At 40.1% G+C, this 21,464-nt stretch overlaps 1 protein-coding gene across 2 annotated transcripts in view; it reads left to right on the top strand.

The window, feature by feature from the left end:
- The window catches only part of MCMBP (minichromosome maintenance complex binding protein), a 47,710-nt gene that overhangs the window by 20,100 nt on the left and 6,146 nt on the right, over positions 1-21,464 (top strand). The window contains exons 3-13 of one of the 2 annotated variants that reach the window (XM_027063247.2): positions 359-499; positions 629-670; positions 2,927-3,028; positions 7,499-7,643; positions 10,050-10,201; positions 11,582-11,682; positions 14,920-15,098; positions 15,466-15,589; positions 17,146-17,263; positions 19,990-20,155; positions 21,063-21,196. In XM_027063247.2, coding sequence (XP_026919048.2) covers positions 359-499; positions 629-670; positions 2,927-3,028; positions 7,499-7,643; positions 10,050-10,201; positions 11,582-11,682; positions 14,920-15,098; positions 15,466-15,589; positions 17,146-17,263; positions 19,990-20,155; positions 21,063-21,196 — 1,404 coding nt within the window. The remainder of the gene's footprint in view (positions 1-358; positions 500-628; positions 671-2,926; positions 3,029-7,498; positions 7,644-10,049; positions 10,202-11,581; positions 11,683-14,919; positions 15,099-15,465; positions 15,590-17,145; positions 17,264-19,989; positions 20,156-21,062; positions 21,197-21,464) is intronic. The other variant, XM_027063248.2, reaches the window with a different exon arrangement.

Below are 21,464 nucleotides of genomic sequence, written 5' to 3'. Positions count from 1 at the left end.
GGGCTCTAACTCACGAACTGCAAGATCATGACCTGAGTCGAAGTCAAGTGCTTAACCAACTGAGCTACTCAGGTGTCCCTGGGATGTACGCGTTTTAAGAGAAGAGCTCAGTAAGGCAAATGCCTTTCTGCTACTTGTGAAGTTTACATTAGAGTCCAATGTCATTATACAAACTAGGAAGAACTCAGTACTTTTATGCCCAGCACTTATGTTAACTGTTGAGATCATTGGCTTCCTAATGGGGTTTGGGGTGTGTGTGTGTGTGTGTGTGTGTGTGGCAGTTTGGGTCTGGATATATAGTTTCTGTATATGTGCTTAATGTTTTACAGATAGGAGTATTGACTTGTTTTCCTTTAAGGTGCCATCATTGAATGAAGTTCCCCTTCATTACTTGAAACCTAACAGTTTTGTGAAGTTTCGCTGCATGATTCAGGATATGTTTGACCCTGAGTTTTACATGGGAGTTTACGAAACGGTTAACCGAAACACAAAAGCACGTGTATGTATTGCTTTTTTTCATGAAACTTTCTGTTTGTAATTAGTGGTGTTAATCTTATCCTTGTTGTTTCTGGTGGTTTTGATTCAGATATACTGATATGATACTGTTATTCTTTGTTTTGGATCATAGGTCCTTCATTTTGGAAAATACAGAGATGTAGCAGAGTGTGGGGTATGTATCCTTAAGATGTATAAAACATTTTTAGTAAGAATTTTTTTCTTAAATGTTTATTTTTGAGAGAGAGAACACAAGGGGGTGTGGGGCAGAGAGAGGGAGGTGGACAGAGGATCCAAAGCAGGCTCTGTGCGACAGCGGAGAGCCCGATGTGGGACTCAAAAACCATGAGATCGTAACCTGAGCCAAAATTAAGAGTCAAACGCTCAAACCGACTGAGCCACCCAGGTGGCCCAATACGAATTTTTTCTTAAGCAGCAAATTTATTTCCTTTGGTTGATCTTAAATGTATTTATCTTGTGTGTAAGTAAGTTCTAAGAAGTCCCATGAATGTTTTATTTACCTTTTATTTGAGTTTCTCTGATGTGGATGTATTTTTGATCTCCTAAAAATCTCTTAGAAGGTGGAGTACTATAAATAACAAAACTAATTCCTTTTCCTAATATCTCTATACTTGGTTAAAAAATTACAGGTTATGATAAGTTATTTTAAAATAAAAGTGGAAGATTAATTTAGGACTTAACACTTGCTTAATTAAATTTCATTAAATCCTGTCTCCTTTTTGTAGGAGGAAAAATGTTTTTAATAAACTTAAGCTTTCTTTGATAAAAAGAAGTAATGGAAGCTCTCTTACATATCATGGGAAAGGCAAGAAGGCAGAGAACACCAGTCAGGATTATGTTTGGGAAAGGGATTGTCTTGAGGTGGAAAGTTACTAGGAAAGCAGTTATAGAGAGGACCTACAGTATATCTGCAGTTTTTTAAAAATTGCTTTTCTGATAAAAGCAAAAATATCTCCCATATTTTACTTTTTATGTGTTTTTCATGTGGTTCTATTGAAATTGATGGTAATTTTATTGTTGGGGAAAAAAACAGGTATCATAGGTGGGGATTGATCAGGCAGGTGCTTACGTAGAAAGGTGTTACCTCCATTCTAGGGTCTAGTTCTCTGGTTTGCTGATCCAGAATCTTAATTTAATCAGATTATGTAGGGCTTTTTATATTTTGGGAGTCTGACTTCTGCTTACCCGAACCTTAAGAGATTGATTTATAACCCTCATACCAGCCGTTAATTCACAGTAGAAGCTGTGCCTGGCTGAATAAAGTGTTCTAGTTCAGGGGCCAGTCTGAACAGAACAACCCTAATTTGGAAGGTTGCCGTGAAGATTACGTTCAACAAAAATGTATCTTCCTACAGTTATTTAGGGGGACCCATGAAAGATGGATTTGTTCATCTTAACACATGATGAACCAGGTCTCCCGACGTCTTTTTTTCTTTTACAGTGTTTCTACAAAGTAAAATGTGGGAGTAAAACGTGGTGCCAAATCGAATGAGTTAACTTTATAAATGCTTGCTGCCTCCCTTTTTTGAGGAATCCTAAGGCACATTAGCCTAATGTATTAATAAATACACAGTTTTGTCCAGTACACAAAATGCAACATCACCATAGATTACCAAATCTCAGCATCTGGAAATAGGAAAATAAAAAAGATGATGTGTCTGTCCACGTGTGACACTTCCGAAGGCAAATAGTTTCTATTGTTTTGCTGAAGGTCATAAGTAAAAGCACCAAACTAGGAAAACTTGGGGCCTGGAAAGAAAGCAATACGCAGAAAGCCCAGGTTGTACATATTGGCTAAGGCTCACACTTGATGTCTCTTGGGTTTGTGGGTCCTTGGGCCCTTGTTTTTTTCCTTACAAAATGGAATATATATTTTATTTTACTTCTAAGAATTTTTTTTGTACTATAAAAGTATGTACTCATTAAAGTAACATTTTAATATTACATCCTAGGTTCTTTCTTACCTCTTAGGATTTTCTAAGTGTATTTGAAATAGAGAACATGCCTCTTTTAGGGAATAATATCTGACTCCAATCTCATATCAGTTACCTCCTAATGAATATTTCATTAAGTTCCTGTTTTGTAGGCTGATTCTGATTATTTTCTATGAAAGAGACAATGGAAGTACCATGTATCCTGTTTATTAAAAAGGATTTAATTTTGTAACAGGGTGCTGTGTATTATGGATTTGAGGGAAGCTAGTATATTCATCATTGCATGTGAAATGATTTTATGTCCATTTTCCTTTTTAAAAAATGACAGTTTGGATTTGGTATTTGTTTTTTAGTTCTTAATGTGTAATATTTACAATGATTTTATAAATAACATGAAAAAAGTGACTTGCTAATTAAAATTTTTGTTTTTGTTTTTCTTAGTAAAATTTTAAATATACTTTTTGTGTACATCACAGCCTCAACAAGAAGTTGATTTAAACTCTCCACGAACTACCACATTGGAAAGACAAACTTTCTATTGTGTTCCAGTGCCTGGGGAATCTACGTGGGTAAAAGAAATATCCTTTATCTGAAGTTTCTTCCATATTGAATGGTTCCTGATTATTAATTGAAAAGACCACAATTAGGGGTACCTGGGCAGCTCAGTTGGTTAAGTGTCCACCTCTTGATTTCCACTCAGGTCATGATCCCATAGTGTGTGAGTTCAAGCCACGAATCCACCTCTGCACTGACAGTGTGGAGCCTGCTTGGGATATTCTCTCTCTCTCTCTCTCTCTCTCTCTCTTTCTCCCCCTCTCCTTCTTCCTCTCCCTCTCTCTTCTCCCCCTCTCCTCCCCTCCCCTCCCCCCCACCTTGTTCACACACACCCACTCTTTCTCTCAAAATAAATACATTTAAAAATAAAATAAAAAACAATTACATTTTGAGTTTTTAGAAACTTCATCTTTTTATGCCAATGAAGTTAGCCGGGAAAAAATTGTTCTTCATTTACAGAGGTTGGCTTTATTTTAATGAGGTGTTTTTCATTTGTCCTAAATAAGAAAGCTTATAAAACAACCCAACTATTCATTGTGGAGAAATCACAAAATTATGGTATATTCCTATAGTGAAATACTGTTGGGGCACCTGAGTGGCTTAGTCAGTTAAGTGTCTGACTCTTGATTTCATTCAGTTCAGGGCTTGATCTCACAGTTCATGAGTTTGAACCCCAAGTCCAGGCTCTGGTGCTCGCAGTGCAGAGCCTGCTTAGTATATTCTCACTCGCTTTCTCTGCCCCGCCACTGCTCACACACACACTCAAAATAAATAGAAAAAACTTAAAAGAAATACTGTTAAAAAGATTGAGGTGGCTAAATTAAAGGTACTTGAAAAGTACCATAATTAAGTAAAAACTAGTTTCAAATTAGATCTAATGCTGAATTTCTTAAGGGAAGGCAACATGTTGGCTATTTTGAGAGATGTGGAAACATCTTGGTGTCTTTTTTATTTTTTAAATTGTATAATTTTTTTAGTTAGTAATTTTTTTAGGCATAGTTCACATACCCTGAGATGCGTAGATTCTAAAGGTACACTGCAGTGATTTGGACAAATGCATACCCATTCAATCTACGCCCGTCAAAGTAAAGAACTTGTGCCAGCAAGTTCCCTTGTGTCTTTTCCAGGCACCTGTCTCCTCTTGGAACCACTGTCCTGATTTCTTTCACTATAGCTTCATTTTACCTATTCTTGAGTGTCCTGAAATGGAAGCAAGAGAGAGTCTGTGTGTCTGATTTTTGTTCTGCATAACATATTTGAGATTCATCTCTGTATGTATGTTAGTAGCTCCTCCTTTTTTATCACTGATGGTATTTGTTTATATTTTTTCTGCTTGATGAGCTTTTAGGTTGTTTCCAGTTTGGAGCCTGGTGTTTTCTTTGTGAGAAGATTTTCAATTAAGTTTAACAGTTTTTTTCTGTGTCAGTTGTAATAAGTTGTATCTTTCAAAGAATTGTTTCAAAATCACTTAATCTAGTTGTACTCATGTCAGTATCAAAGCTTTTCATAATATTTCCTAGTTTTCCTTTTAATGTCTGGGGCATATCTAGCAATGATCTCTTTTCATTTCTAGTAATACTAATTAATTTTTCTTTTATTCTTGGTCCGTGTTAGTGGTTTGTCAGAGAACCAACTGTTTAATTTTCTGTTTTCTATCTCATTGACTTCTGTTCTTGTTTCCTTTTATGATAGTTTGGTTTTAATTTTTCTCTCACTTCTCAAAGTGGATGCTCAGATCATTAATTTCAAATCTTTTATTTCTAATATTAACATTTAAGGCTATACATTTCTCTATAATCACTGCTTTAATTGCATTCCACAGATTTTGATTTGTTGTTTTCATTATCATTCAACTCAGACATTTTCTAATTTCCCTTGTGGTTTCTTCTTTGTTCCTTGATCTTTACAATAGTGTACTTGCATTCATCCACTTCATACTTAGTGCTGCTGCCATAACACTTGATTTGTACTTAAATTGTAGAGCCCCCAGTATATTATCATGTTTGCTTTAAACATTTGGCTTCTTTGTAAATTAAGAAATGAGGATGGGGCGCCTGGGTGGCTCTGTCAGTTGAGCATCTGACTTCAGCTCAGGTCATGATCTCACAGTTCATGAATTCGAACTCATGTCGAGCTCTACAGCTCAGAGCCTGGAGCCTGCTTTGGATCCTGTGTCTGCCCCTCTGTCTGCCCCTTCCCTGCTCACGCACTCTCTGTCAAAATTGAATAAATGTTAAAATTCTTTTTTTTAATGAGAAAAATGTCTTTTATGTATTTTTGTGTGTATGTATCATTTCAAGCTCCCTTTGTTCTTTTTTAAGTTTATTTATTTTAAGAGAGCTTGAGCAAGGGAGGGACAGAGAGAATCCCAAACAGGCTTAACTGACTAAGCCACCCAGATACCCCTGTTCTTTTTGCTTTTATATAGAGTCATTTTCCTAAGCTTTTTTTTTTTTTTTTTTTTTATAGTATACATCTGTTGGTGATGAACGAATTTTCTCAGCTTTGGTTCAACTGAAAATGTCTTTATTTCACCTATATTTTTGAAAGATGTTTTCGCTGGATATAGAATTCTTGATTGATAGCTGTTTTCCCTCCCCAGTGCTCTGGTGGTATTGTCCACTGTCTTCTGGCCTCCATTGCTTTTTTGATGCAAGGATAGCCATCATCTTACTGTATTCCTGTGTGTAATGTCTCTGATTTTCCTCTGGCTGCTTCTAATGTTCTCTCTTTGTCTGTGGTTTTCAGCAGTTTGACTGTGATGTGTGTATTTTTGTATTTATCTTGCTTGGGTATTTTTGAGATTTTGGATCTGTGGACTGGTACTTTTCAGGTTTCGGCCTTTATTTCTCCCAATGTTTGTCTGTCCAGTCTCTCATCATTGTGTCATTTTCTGAGGATCCACTCACATGATCATTAGATTCTTTGTTACTGTCCTCCTGGTGACTGGGCTTCTGGGAGACTTTTGTTTTTGTTTTTATTTTTATTTCAGGTATTTTATTTTTCTCTTCTTCATTTTTCTTTTTTTTTTTGTTTCCATTTCTCTGCTAACATTCCTCATCTTTGACTCATCTCATCTTTGCTTTTAAAATTGTGAATTTTATAACTGCCCTTTAGTGTCCTTGTCTGTGAATTCTAATATCTGAGTCATCTCTGTGTTTATTATTAGTGATTTAAAAAAAAATTTTTTTAACATTTATTTATTATTGAGAGAGACACACAGAGCATGAGCAGGGGAGGGGCCGAGAGATGGAGAGATACAGAATCCGAAGCAGGCTCCAGGCTCTGAGCTGTCAGCACAGCCCAACGCGGGGCTTGAACTCACAAACGCGAGATCATGACTTGAGCCGAAGTCAGACGCTTAACCTTAACCTTAAGACTGAGCCATCCAGGCACCCTGTTTTTAGTGATTTTTAAATTTTTTTTTAATGTTTATTTTTGAGAGAGACAGAGTGTGAGGGGGGGAGGGGCAGAGAGAGAAGGAGACAGAATCCAAAGCAGGCTCTAGGCTCTAGGCTCTGAGCTGTCAGCACAGAGCCCAGTGCAGTGCTTGAACTCACGAACTGTGAGATCATGACCTGAGCCGAAGTCAGATGCTTAACCAACTGAGCTACCCAGGTGCCCCTGATTATTTTTAATCCTGATTGTAGGTCATATTTTCTTGTTTTTCATCTGTAGCTAATAATGTTACTATATGCTGATATACAATATTGTAGAAAGTTTGGTTTTGTCTTATCTCAGGAATGTTGCATTTTGTTCTGATAGGTAGGTGATTTAAGTTGATCCCTTGGACCTTGTTTGTCATGGCTTGGTTTTGGGATTGGTTAAGGTGGGTATGGAGTGGCCCTTGCTGTGTAGGACACAGTCCTTATTCATGAGATGCGCTATTTCTGGGTCACACTTAAGTGCCCGATATGTTCATTAGGGCCCAGTTCTACTATTGTACAGTTTCCCCCAGCTGCATTTAGCTTCCAACCAGCTAGCATCTGTTCTCTGCTAGGCCTCAAGGAATCCTGACTTGAACATCACAGGTTTCAGTTCAGCCAAAGACCCAAATGGAACCTGCACAGATTTCTGGGTGTTTATCTGCAACCAGTAGCCCTGAACTGGGTGTTCTGTTTTCTCTACCTAGCAAGGGCAGGGCCTTTACTTCTCTTTGTTGCAATTTGGGCGGTGTTCCAAGAGAAAGCTGGGAAGAATGTGGAGTTTATCCGTTATGTTTTCTTATTCAAGGATTATAACCTTACGCTCCCTTACAGTGACTAGAAATCGTTGCCTTGTGTCTTTTGCCTAGTTTTACACTTCTTTATAGCAGGGGTTGGGGGCATGAGGCTAAGTTGCTACCTTCATAATCAAAACTGGAAGTCTAGTCTTCTTTTAAAAGAATGTTTTAATTTTAACCAAATTGCCAAGCTAGTAATCTTTTATTGGTCCTGTAATTAGCATACCTTAGGATATTCATTTCATGGTGAACTTTTCTTAACTTATTTAACGCCTATGTGAATGCAAACCAAGCTCGAGTCAGTCCTTCAACGTCCTACACCCCCAGTCGTCACAAGAGGAGTTATGAAGATGATGAAGATATGGACCTACAGCCCAGCAAACAGAAAGACCAGCATGCGGGTGCCAGACAAGCAGGTATTGTGTGCCAATGGGCTTTCTGTAGACTTCTCTCTCAGATTCGGTTTCAGAATGAATTGTCGTGTGATGCAGCTCTAGATTTAGGAGCTGGCAGTGATGGGACAACCTCACTTTCAAGTTTATCGCAATTACAGACGGTTTTGAGAGATTCTGCAGTACTTTTGGTCAGACTGTTTCATAACCAAGCAGTTAGGCATCACTTAGTGAAAAGTGTCTGCTTGCCTATTAGTTTGTAAGGGTCTTCAGGTGGTTAGTCAAGAAAGGCCTTTGCTCATTCTTCATACTGGTTTTTATCTCTGCTCATAAGTAATACGGAAGCATAGTACTTTATCCTGAAAATGTTTTTTTCATATCTGAAAACATCCTTTCTTATTTTCCTTTTGAGATAGTGGTATTTTAAGTTAGTGAGATTGAGAACACCAGCAGAAAACCTGAAATTGTGGCACATGAGATGACTTAGTCCTCAGCTTGAGAGCAGAAAGCCCTCGGGATAGGCAGAATTGTACTTAATACATGTTTGTAGTGGTTTATCTCGAAATGTGCTGAAAACCCAGTGAATTCTCATTAACACAGGGAGAACGAAAGGGGCAGTGCCCTAAGAGATGAGACCATTTCAGGATTGGCATAGTTCATTCTCGATCTCACCGATCACGGTTTTTAGGAGTATTCTTTATTGTGGCAGGTAGAGAGGTTTGTCTTTCCTCCTTTTCTGTCCAGTCATTGAGCTTGAGCACCTTCATCAGAGGGCAAGTTGAAGGGAGAGGAGATCAAACAAGTCTGTCTTGTCAGTGAGCTTCTGTAAGATTGGGCTGAGGGTGGTAAACAAAGAATTAGTAATGAATTTCACTTACCCATATGTTTTCCTACTTAGTAAGTTCATATTACTATATTTCCTTAAAGCCAAGGCAGATTTTAATGTTCTTAAAATTGGGATGTTTAATAGTAAATCTATACAAATGTGGTTATTCTTTTTCTCCACACCACCCCCCCAAACAGTATAAATTAATGGTGTAGCATAACAATAAGTAACCTTAGAATCCAGGACATAGTAATTCTCTTATTGTCTAAGCAGTTGATGCTCTCTTCTGTTTTTTGCCTTTTGTTTGAATGTCATACTGTAGGGTTTTTTTTTAATACATTTGAGTGTATTATTTATGTAAAACTTGTTTGTTGGTTTCTGGGTAATCTGTCAAGCTACATATATTTTTAAACTTTCTTTGAGATAAGTGTAGACCACATGGCAGTTGTAAGAAATAATACAGAGAGAGCCTGTATATCCTTGACCCAGTTTCCCCTGATAACATCTTCTGTAATTCTAGTAGAATATCATAACCAGGAAATGGTCATTAATACCACCCATTGACCTTATATTCACATTTCTTATATGCACTTATTTGTGTGTGTGTGTGTGTGTGTGTGTGTGTGTGTATTTAGTTCTGGGCAGTTTGGTCACGTGTAGATTCATGGGCCCACTACCACGGTCAAGATCCAGAGCAGTTCCTTGCCCACCATCTCTCAAGTTGCCTTGTAGAGCATACTTACCTCTTTCCTGCCTCTCCCCTCCCCACAGATTCCTAACCCCTGGCAAACACTAACCCATTCTTTATGCTTCTGTTACTGCATGACCATATGTAGTCAGGTATACTTCAATTAAAAAAAAAAAAAAAAAAAAAAAAGATTCCAGCCTAGCATTAACCCTAAAAAAAGAAAAGGTTACATAAATGCAATCAAATATTACGTAAACTTTGTGGATTGGCTTTTTTCATTCAGAATTTCCTTGAGATCCATCCAAGTTGTTGCAGGTATCAGTAATTTATTCCTTTTTATTTTTTTATTGCTGACCGATACTTTATGGTGTGGCTGACTATCTGTTGATTCTAATTAGTTATAAACCCTAGGCTGGGACTGCTTCAGAGATAAGAGGGTACTTTTTAATCATCTTTGTATCCCCAACAACTGGTCTGATTCCTAGTACATAATGGATGCTAATAAATATGTGGTAAATGAATATATTGCTATTATATGGTTTTATTCTGCTTAATATGTAGAAAAAAGTTCTACCAAGGTGGGTTTGTTGTCTGTAAACCATGTATTTCTTAAAGATGTCAAAGTAACTATTAAATGTTAACTTTTAAAATACTTACACTTGAGATTTGATGGGAATTTTTTGCCATCTTATTGTAGGGAAGAAATGATTAAAATTTGCAGATCTTCATAATAATCTTTGTTCTTTTAGGTCAGATAGTAGGTTTTGTTAGCATATGTTATTTAAGAACCGTAACAACTTGAAGTTTGTGAGTTCAGCAGCACCATTTATATCAAACTTGAGAGGCTCTTTGGAATGTTCTTTATCTCTGGGAAGCCTTAAAAATGACTAAGTGCAGTGTTGTTCTTTGAATTTAGGCAGTGTTGGTGGTCTTCAGTGGTGTGGAGAGCCAAAACGTTTAGAAACTGAAGCTTCTACTGGGCAACAGCTGAACTTCTTGAACTTCTCTTCTCCTTTTGACCTGAATTTTCCACTGCCAGGGGAGAAGGGCCCTGCATGCCTTGTGAAGGTACTAAACCCTTTATAGACCCCATGTGGATACAGATGTTCTATGTGTCTCAAGTCGACATGGAGTGCTCTTAGCATTGTGTTTGTTTCCTGTGGCTGCTGCAGCAAATACAACTTCAGTAGCTTTTAATAACAACAAAAATGTATCATTTTATAGGCTTTAGGTCAGAAGTCCAACATGGATCTCACTGAGGATAATATGCAGTCCTTAGGGCTGCATTCCATCATAGATGCTCCGGGAAGACTGTTTTTCTAGCTTCTAGAAGTGCTCACATTCCTTGGCTTGGGACCCCTTCTTCCATCTTCCAAGCCAGCAGCCATGCCTCTCTCTAACCATTTTTGCATAGTCACATCTCCCTCAGACTGTTGGTAGGAGAGATTCTCCAGTTTTAAGGGCCTTCATGATTATATTTGGGTCCAGTCAGATAATCCAGGATAATCTCCTCATTGCAGGGTCTTTAATTTACACACATTCCTTTTGCTTGCAAGGTAACACATTCACAAATTTCAGGGATTAGGATGTGGACCTCTTCAGGAGGCCATGTTCTGCCCACCACAGCATTCTGAAAGAATTGAAGAATATTCGAACACAGAAGTGGAACAGTTTTTTAATTCATGTCTACTGCCTTCCTTAGTCATTTCCATCTTCCTAATAATGACTTCATTTTCAACATTCTCGCCCCAAAATCCATTTCTCATTTGAATTTAAAATAAAATAGAAGGCAGCAAATCTATTGGTAGTTTGTTCTCCAGTCTTGCTTACCCTGGTTTTTTTGAAGTTTCAGAAATGATCTTGAGAATTTCCATTCTCATATTTTGTGGTTTTAACTTCAGTGGCACTTCAGTTATGTAACACAGGGACCAGAGTTAGGACAGCTTTCCTGCCATGCTTCAGTTAGGTCTCCCCAGTAGGAGGCTTTGCCAGTTACTAAAGTCCATTAAAGACAGACAACTTTGAAAGTTTGTTTTATTGTGAAAAACCTCATGGCCTGAGTTAGTGTTAATCCTCCTAATGGCACCTAGTGTGTGAATAAGTCCAAAGTTAGTCATTCTGGTTTTTTCCCCCTTCCCTTGGTATACCTAATGGATTTTGAGTTATATAATGCATGTTTCTTGTTTAGTTGGCCATCATTCTTCGGGAAAGCCCTTTTCTTCACAGCAGTGTGGTATATTGAAAACAGACCATGGTCTGGGAGTCAGGAGTCCTGTGTTTTAATTGTTAATTGCTAACTAGGAGAATGACTTCAGGCGAGTACTTTACCTCTCTTGGTTTCAATTGATGAAATAAAGGAGTTGCCTTAAGGTCCATTTCCTGTATTTTATGATTTTTTGGTGTTGGTTAGTGCTAACAACATGATTTTGTGTGGTTTCCTCCTGTTAGGTCTACGAAGACTGGGATTGTTTCAAAGTAAACGATGTTCTTGAGTTATATGGCATTCTGTCTGTGGATCCTGTGCTAAGTACACTGAATAATGACGAAAGGTGAGTCTGTTTGCTCTTTTTGGGGGAACTTTATTTTGATATAATTTCAAACTTGCAGAAAAGTTGGAAGATAGTTATAAAGAACTTTCTCCCTATGCCCAGATTTACCAGTTGACACTTGTGCCTCATTTGCTCTGTCATTCATTTGTGCTCTTACACGTACACATTTTTGTGTGCATACATACATTTTTCTGAAACACTTGAGAGTAAGTTGCCTACATTATACCCTAAATACTTGAGTTTGTACTTCCTAACAACAAAGACTTTCTCATACACATTCAGAATATAACTATCAGAATTAAGAACTTTGCCATGAATGCACAATACACTGACCCACAGTCCACACTTAATTTCCCCAGCTATCTCAGTCATGTTCTTTCTGGTGTTTGTTTTTTGTTGTTTTGTTTTTCTTCTTTTCCCTGGTACGATATCCATAGGGTCACATGTACCACTAACCTGGAATAGTTCTCAACTTTTGTCTTTTCTGGTCTCGATGCCTTTTTTTTTTTAACAACAGAAATTCATTGCTCACAGTTCTGGAGGCTGGGAAGTCCAAGACTAAGGTGCTGCCAGATCCAGTGTGTAGTGAGGGCTCGTATCCTGGTTTGCAAATGGCTGTCTTCCGTGTCCTCACATGTACAGAGCCTTGACACTTTTGAAGAGTAAAAGCTAGTCATTTTGTAGAATATCTCAATTTGGGTTTGTGTGATGTTTCCTCATGATTAGATTCAGGCCATCATCTCGGGAGACATGTGATGTCTGGTTGCCCTATTACTGGTGATACTAATTTTGATTACTTGGTTAAGGTGGCATTTGCCAGCCTTTTTGTCCTACAAAGTTACTGTTTTTCAATTTGTAATAAACAAGTAATTTGGAAGGTGATAACGTTGAGACTATAAATACCTGGTTTCTCATATAACATCCACTTATTTTAATATCCATTGATGATTCTTGAACCAGTTATTACTGTGATGGTGATTTTATTATCAGTCATTCTTCCTACATTTATTTATTGGCATTCTGTTGGAAGAGCAATTTCCCTTCTCTCTCATTTGTTTATTCCAGTAATTTGTTTATATCAGCATGGACGTTAGCCTGGTATAATTTTGAGATTCAGATTTTCTCATTTTGCTAGTGGGAGTCATCGTAAGCAGGCTTTGGGTCCTTGCTGACATGACCTTTTCGATTTTGAACATCTCTTTTCTGGCACATTAACAGTGTTTCAGCTTCATCTTGTCCTTCCCATGCTCCAGCTGCAGTATCAGCCATATTTCCAAGGAGCACCAGTTTCTTTTAGGGAGGAATTGTATTTAAAAGTCTAGATCTGAGTGCTTGTGTGCTCCTTGGTACTAGGATTGGTATTGCTTCTATGCCCTTTGAGTGGAAAGTGCTGGGAAATATATATACACATACTCGCACTGTATACATACAAATAAATGCACGTTTATATACACATACACATAGATCTGTGTATTTTCAAGTCTGTATATCAGAACCATGAGTTCACACTGTTTCTGGTTCCAGTTCAGCACGTAGATTGTCCTTCCCCCTTCCCATGTTTGTAACTCCTTTTCTAACAGAAAGAAGCTTGACTCTCATTATTCTCCATACATCCTACAATACAGGGAAGGTCATTGCAGAATTGGTAGTCCATAGCACTGCAAGCAACAAACCTCATAACTTGAGTTCAAGATTTGTTTCCATTTCTTCTTGTTTTAGAATGAGGTTTGTAGTCAGAGTGTTATGTCCAGAGTTACTGGGGTGGGTACTTTCCTTCCCCTTGGTTCTTTTGCTCATCATTCATTTTATGTGGTCGCGTTCCTTTGCTTCCATTGTGCTTCATTTCAGAGTTTTTTTTCCATCCTTAACTGTTTTGATTTTTAAAGTCTAGAAAACATTGACATTATTGCCAAAGTTGCAGCTGTACACAAAGAATGCAGGGCTGTCATCGCCCTGCCCTGTTCCCCTCACCCTCCACAGGGAACCAGCCTCCCTTTCCACTTTTATCTTCCATGTAGTTTTGGCCAAAATAAGTAGAAACGTGTGTATTTTATTCCCCCTTTATTCTTACGGAAAAGGTGGCACAGTATATGTATTCCTTTATACTCTTTCTGCTCATTTAACAATATATCCTGAAAATCCAGATCTTCCTCATTATCTTTTGAGTTTGCCAGAAGAGTGGAATCGCATCTCGCCCTTCCCCTCCCCTGCCCCGCACACACACGATAGCTTTGTTGAGTATTGGACATTGATCTTGGTTTCTCCACAGAAAGAACTTTTCACTGTTAAAAAAAAAAAAAGGTACAAAATAAAAATTTTAAAGAACTTTAAATAACATTTCCGTAATAACAGTATAGCAAATTACTTTTCTCAGCTGTTTCTGGTTATGATGATTTTTCCTGTGTCGGTTACTTCATTTGCTGAGGCCATGCAGTGTACAGAGACCTGGATCGCTTGGGCTGGGTTGGCAGCCTGGTTTGGCCATTTACTGGCTGTGCAGCCTTGGGCTTAATTGCTGCGGTGGCTTGGTTTCCTCTCTGTAGCTGAGGGTGTTGGTGCACAGCGAAGAACAGTGCCCAGCACATAGTACGCGTCACCTAAGGGTTGTCATTGTCCTTGTGTGTGAGGGAGATAGCAGTATGAAGTGGGGACTCTAGAGCAACCTGTAAAGTCTGAAGTTCTAAAAACATTTTAGTGTTTTGTTTCAATCATATCACAGCAAATCTATCATCTGCTCATTTGTTTGGCAAATTTGAAAAACTCACACTTTATTTTCACTGCTTGACTACTCTTCAAGGGAGGTGTCGTGTAGGAATAACATTTAGGAAGAGCAATTAGGATAGAGGTGAGTGGATCTTCCACACACTGAGTAAGAGATACCTGATGGCTTTTGAGAAAAAGACCCCAGTTTGGGGGTAGCTGAGATGCTGCTGTAAAGTATTTCATGTTTCAGCTGATAGCTTAAGAGTATCTGTGTTTTGAAACAGCCTTATCAGTGACATATTCTGTTCCATTATTTGCAGCTACAGCACACTGAGTAAAAATGTTCTTGTTCTCAAAGAACAAATCCATATCCTCCTACGACCTTAACTAGCCTGAAATCGTGTGACCTGACAATTTAGAGGGGCCGTTTTTTGTTCTTTAAGGAGATACACAGGTGGAACCGTTCTCGGCCTGAATTCTCATTTCACTTTCAGAGATGTGTCTGGGAATTGAAGCTTTATCCTGTCTCCGTAGGGATGCTTCTTCGCTCCTGGATCCAATGGAATGCACAGACACGGCTGAAGAGCAGCGAGTGCACAGTCCTCCTGCCTCGTTAGTGCCAAGAATCCATGTGGTTTTAGCCCAGAAGTTGCAGCACATCAATCCTTTACTGCCTGCTTGCCTTAACAAGGAGGAGAGCAAAACCTGTAAGTGTAAGTGCTGACGCCGTGGGGCCCAGACCGTCAGCCCCTGTGTGTGTCGGGAGCTGCCTGTGACATGTGCTCACGGTGGCGCTGAGTTGGTCAGGTCCTCGCTCCTCAGGTTGAGCTTCTCTAGTAATCCCCCTTTCTCTGCCCCATTTTCCTCTGTGTTAATCCTCTTTATTAAAACGAAGCAAACGAAAGTTTACAGGCTGTCTTATTTTGAAGATTGGCATCACTTAATGACCAATATTTTAAGTCTACGTTAGTTGTCTATGGACCATAGTGCTCTGTTCCACTCGGGTTTGTTTAGTTTTTTTAGCCTGAGATGCTCGAGAGGAGCCGCGTGTGTGTTCTAAATGTGGTCTCCCCTCTCCAGTCATTTCAGGTTTCATGTCCGAACTGTCTCCCGTCCGGGCAGAGCTGCTTGGTTTCCTCACGCACGCCCTTCTGGGAGACAGCCTGGCCGCCGAGTACCTTATCTTACATCTCATCTCCACAGTGTAAGTGCGGTCGTCCCGGGGTGCTGAGGGCAGCTGGGGGTGGTGTGGAAAGTGGAAGAGAGCGGGAAGGTTTCTCCGCTAACTTGTGTGTCACAGTTTATTAGCTTCATCATCAGATGGTTTTTATTCGTTCAGTGTAACAAGTGTTACACCAGATGGCAGACAAATTCCTTTTCTCAGTTTCACATTGAACCTTTTGTTTATGTCTCCCGTAAATAGAAGAGCCACAGTCAGACAGAGCCTGGCTGATGAGTAAAATGAGCTGTTTTACTCTTTTTGGGTCCTGCATTCTCTGTTCATACAATCCAGGGCTCCACACAGTTCAGTGTGTGCACCTCTGACTGGTCTGTGGACGTGAGCGCCTTGCACAGCACTGTACGTGTGTCTTCCCTGATTTCGGAAGTAACGTGTGTCTTCAAAGTTTCAGGAGCGTAAAGAAACGGGAAGTCATCTATAGTCTCTCCAGTCAGAAATGATCTCTGTTAACACATCTTGGCTCATGTCCATTTCATCTTTTTTTTTTTTTTTTTTAATGTTTGTTTATTTTTGAGAGAGCAGGGGAGGGGCAAGAGAAAGGGAGACAGAGGATCTGAAGCAGGCTCTGCAGTGATAGCACAGAGCAGACACAGGATTCGAACCCACCAACCATGAGATTGTGACTTGAGCCAAAAGCAGCCACTTCACTGACCACCCAGGCGTCCCCATTTCGTCCTTTTTGTTTGCATATGGATTGGCTATATCCCTACACAGATACTCCATTGCATTCTTAACACAGATCTACATCTTGGTTTTATCACTGAATATATCTTAAATATTTTCCCTTTGTGATTCTTCATAAAACTTTTCAATGGCTGCACAGTATGTATTTCCTTATAGACAGTTGCACTGTTTCCATACGTGTTAGATTTCCTAGTTTTTCATTGCAGTGAACATCTTTGTACTCCAATAAATCTTTCCTTGGATGCGACTTCAGACAGCCATACGTGATGGTTGAGTGCACAGATTCTGGAGCCAGACTGTAGGTTTGAATCCAGTTCTCCCACTTCCTGACTGTGTGAGCTCTGGGCATGTTACTTCAGATTTCTGTCTCAGATTTCTTACCTGTGCAGCGAAGATGACCTACCTTAGAGTGTGTGGGGACTAAATGAGGCACTTAAGCTCTCGGGACAGTCCCTAGCAGCTGATCAGCACTTAGGGTCTGCCTGCTACTTTTATTGCTGTCATTCTGATAAATGAACCGATCAGAGTAGTCTGCTTTATTTATTTATTTTTTTCTAAGTTTATTTATCTTGAGAGAGAAGGGGAGAGAGGGGAGATCCCAAGCAGGTTCCGTGCAGTCAGGTCAATGCAGAAGTGGACACGAGGCTCAAACCCACAACTCTGACATCATGACCTGAGCCGAAATCAAGAGTTGGACACTTTAACCAACTAAGCCACCCAGGCACCCCTAATCTGCTTTATTTTTAATGACAATACCGTGCTGATCTTTGTTTGCTCTTTGGTGGAAATCAGGAAGTGACCTGAATATCTTATTGGTTGGTGTCTTTTTTTTCTAGATATACAAGAAGAGATGTTCTTCCACTGGGAAAATTCACAGTTAACTTGAGTGGTTGCCCGCGGAATAGTAGCTTCACAGAACACTTATACCGAATTATTCAACATCTTGTTCCAGCAGTAAGATCAATATAAATATTTATTATAAACCTAAGCAGACTTGAAAAATTTATCTAATTGTCTTTCATTCAACCCAAGTATTTAACTTTGAGATTATAATAGATCTTACTCAGGGGAAACAAAGCCTGCCAAGTTCCAGAATTTAAAACCTATTCACCCCTCAACATGTCACTTTTCTGTTATTGCCTTAGCATATATTTCTGCAAATCTAACAGCACGATTGCAGGGAACTTCCTTAAAATTGTACTCTCAGTCGATGCCTGTTTGTGCAGTTTGGTATCCTTTGTGTACGTTAAAAATCTTAAATCTTTAAGTGAACCTAAATTACAGGAGCATAATTCATTTAGCTGAGGTAATAAAGATCTTTATGTCCATTGCCCCAGTTTTAATTCTTGCTTGCAAAGTCGAGCTGCCTTTGTTTGCCAGGGCATCTAGAACGAGCGTCACCGTGGGGAACGAGGGAGTTGCTTCTGAGTAGTAGTGTGACCGGCAGTGCTGACCGCTTGTTTAACTGTGCTTGCTGAGGGCGAGTGTCAGCGCTCTTCTGGGCCCTCAGGAAGCAGCAGTAGACCAAATAGACCAGCATTTCTCACACTCCTTGATTCACTTTACACTCTTAAATTATTGAGGACTCAAAGAGGTGTAATTTATTTGGGTTGTTTTTGTCATCAGTTTACCATAGTAGAAATCAAAAGCTAAAATACTAATTCACAAAAATAAATCAGTTATATAGGAACATAAAATATTTTTGTAACTATAGCTATTTTCTCACACCAAAAACCGTTAGTGATAAAAGTGACACAGTTTTTTGCCAGTCTCTTTAATATCTGGATTAGTAGATCGCTGGGTTGTCAAATCTGCTTCTGCATTCAGTCTATTGTAATAGGACACTTTGATTGAAGTATATGAAAGAAGGCTGGCTCCTTACAGAAAAGTAGTTGGCCAAGGAAGGACTGTTTTCATAACCTTTTCGGATACCTGTGGATATTCTTTGATACTAGACCAAAACTGCCTACGGGACATTCTCTTGAAGGATGGTTGCAGGTGTGGGATCTGTAATCTCATCCGTGAACTTGCATTCTCCACTACAGTAAATTCATTGGTCTCTCTTGCACGTTGAATGGATCTTTCATCTATGTGTGATTTTGACCTCGTGGACTCCATAAAAGGGTGTCAGCAACTCCCAGGCAGTTCCCTAGACCACATTTTGGGAATTACTGAACCGGTCAGATTTTAGATTGTAGTAGAACACCAGTAGATACTAAGTAAGTATGTAGTATGTCATTGAAGTGCCCTGGAGAACAGTAATGGCCCAGGAGAAAGGGTCTTGGGGGCGCTGGGCCAGGGTGGAGTTGCTAATGTAATCTGAGTGGTCAGGGAAGGTCCCGCCTTCGGGGAATTCAGGGAGACACTTGGTCGAGTGTGGGAGCAAGTCAGATGCTCTGTCGGGGGTGGAGGGTGTCCATCTTGGGCAGAGAGAGGCAACAGTGTGCCTGGCACGTTGGAGGCCCAGTACAGGCCGGTGTGGCTGGTGCAGAATGAGTTCTGGGGAGGAGGGGAGGAGGTGAAGTCTGAGCACATACTAAGCACGAATTGTATTTTGTAAGGTGTCTGTGCTGGGTACTCAAGGTGTGAGAGTGGTAAGGGATTTCCTTTTGGTTCCTTCTTATTTTGCATCACTTTGTAGTGGGTTTGCAGGTTTTACTCTTTTATCGCTACCATATCCCACTCCCTACTGTTCCTCCTGTGTTTATGTCCAGCACCAAACTCTTTCTGAACACTTGCCTTGTTCATCTCTTGTTTAGTTTCCACAGTGGGTTAAGTATGAGCGACCTCATGCCTGCGTGGAGCTAGACCTGCTCTGGGCCACCTTGTGAATGACAGACTCTGCTTCTACAGGGCTTGTTTGCTTCCATCTTTGGTATTCCAGCCCCCTGCGCATTTTCTTTGAGTCACCGAGCCAGCATACCATAATCCTCTGAACTCTGAAAGTTTCTCTCTTCCTCAGCACCCTTTTCCCCAACCCCAGTCTCCACCCCATCCACGCCTACCTCTTCTGAGGCTGGAGCAGGAGGAGGGGTTGGAGTGGAAGCAGGGTGCAGAGGGTGTTGGTGGGCTCAGGGAGATGGAGGAGAGGCTGCATGTGGTCTAACGGATACTGAAGCGTGTTGAGACGGGACGAGGAGGCTGCGTGCAGCAGGTACACGACCCGCAGGGCCCAGTCCCCGCTCTGTGCGCTTTGCGCCACAGTGTTTATTTATCGGGGCTGTTTGTTCACTGGTCTGCGGTAGCCTGATGAATGAATGTGATTTTAACTTGAGGCACACAGAGGAAAATTAAACTTTTCTCTCCCCATCTTGAATAAGTATTTTCTGTTTTGTTAGCATGTGGTCGTGGTAGGCAAAAGAAGTCAAGCTCCTGAATATTTGATAAATGTATCTGAGTTATCTGTCGTTTCTTGTTCACTGGTAAAATAGAAATTAGTCATTAAGAATAGCAAACAAAACGGTTGAGAATAAAGCAGCTCATACAATCAGTGAAATTCTTATTTAAGATGTAGATATTATTTTTGCTTCTGAGAGCTCAAGAAACCATGAAACTGCACCCTGAGGTTGCAGAGATAAGCTCTTTCTTACACACATGTGGCAAGTGTTTAACCCCGCGTGTGTATTTTCTTAAAACAGGGAAACTTCGTTCCTTGCTTAGTGAAACGTGTCTCTTTGTAGTCTTTTCGCCTGCAGATGACTATAGAGAACATGAACCATTTGAGATTCATCCCCCACAAGGACTACGCAGCCAACCGCCTCGTCAGCGGGCTCCTCCAGCTCCCCAGCAACACTTCCCTTGTGATCGATGAGACTCTCCTGGAGCAGGGGCAGCTGGACACACCAGGTATGGACGGGGGATGCTCCCCTTCATTTCTGACCTCCCGGGAAAGCCGGATCTGGTAAGGACTTTTGAAAGAGTCACTGAACAAAAGGCAGACTCCCGTTTCACAAATATGTAATTAAGGTCAAGGCTTGCCCTATGATCTGCATGCTGTGGGTACTGTAAACTTACAGATTGGGTACATCAGCTATGTTTTGTGTCGTAGTATGGAAATAGTACAAGGACAGAACAAGGACGTAGCGAGGAGTTCTTTAAAAGTTGAGAAGGCAGGAGATTTTGCCTTCAGTAATCTGTTAGCTAAAAAGGGAGAGGGTAGAAAAGATCTAATAAGATGTTTTTTACTGCCCGGTGTGAAATTTAAAATTATTTTTCCCAGAATCCCTGAAAAAAAAGTACTATGTTGAATGGTTTGAACTAGCCTCAGTTACAAAACATGTTATAAAATCACAAGAAAGCAGATTGTGCTCAGCTGAGGTTGGAGGAGGCACTTTGCTGCTGGGGGTTCAGGAGGCAAAGGTAGAACAAGTAGTGTGGATGGGGGTGCTTAAGGCAAAGGTGAATCTAAGAGTCACTGCAATTCAGTAACCTCCTTTCTCTGCATAACATAGTTTTAGTTCTGTCGTTTCAGACCTGTGACACCGCACACAGTGATCGTACTTACTGGGAACCTGTCTTAGGCCTGGTTGCACGCCGGGTGCTAGAGTAGATGTGGGGGATCTTGGCCCCAAAATACGTTTGTCCAGCATTGTCTGTGGTGTCTGTTAACGTAGTGAACATTTAGTTGAACGGTGCCCCAAACGCTTTTTTATAGAGGTAGAAACCTCACGTCTTAAAATCAATGTCCGTAAAACCAGTTTGTTTAGGTGATTAAAATCAAATGACCAAAAAATTATTTTTTTTTATTTTCTAGGTGTTCATAATGTGACTGCCCTGAGCAACCTAATAACTTGGCAGAAAGTCGATTATGACTTCAGTTACCACCACATGGAGTTCCCCTGCAATATTAATGTTTTTATCACTTCGGAGGGGAGATCACTCCTCCCGGTAAGAGGAGTCATTCTGAGATGGAGGGAGGTTACATTGGAATGGGATCTGTATTTTTGTTTTCTTTCTCGGTACTGCTTGTTATTATTGGTAAATTAAATTTGTTTTACAATTGTGGCTGCTGATTGTCAGTAAGAGAACTGGTTATTTTGTTCCTGCCTTGGGGATGAAAACCTCTCTGAAGAACTGGCCATCGGCAGATCACAACACAAGCAAGGGAAAGCTTTTGGTAGCTGAAACTCCCACATCCAGGCCTGGAGAGGAGAAG

The sequence above is a fragment of the Acinonyx jubatus genome, chromosome D2, assembly GCF_027475565.1.
Source record: "Acinonyx jubatus isolate Ajub_Pintada_27869175 chromosome D2, VMU_Ajub_asm_v1.0, whole genome shotgun sequence".
NCBI lineage: Eukaryota > Metazoa > Chordata > Mammalia > Carnivora > Felidae > Acinonyx > Acinonyx jubatus.
This window is presented reverse-complemented; position numbering and strand designations above follow the sequence as displayed.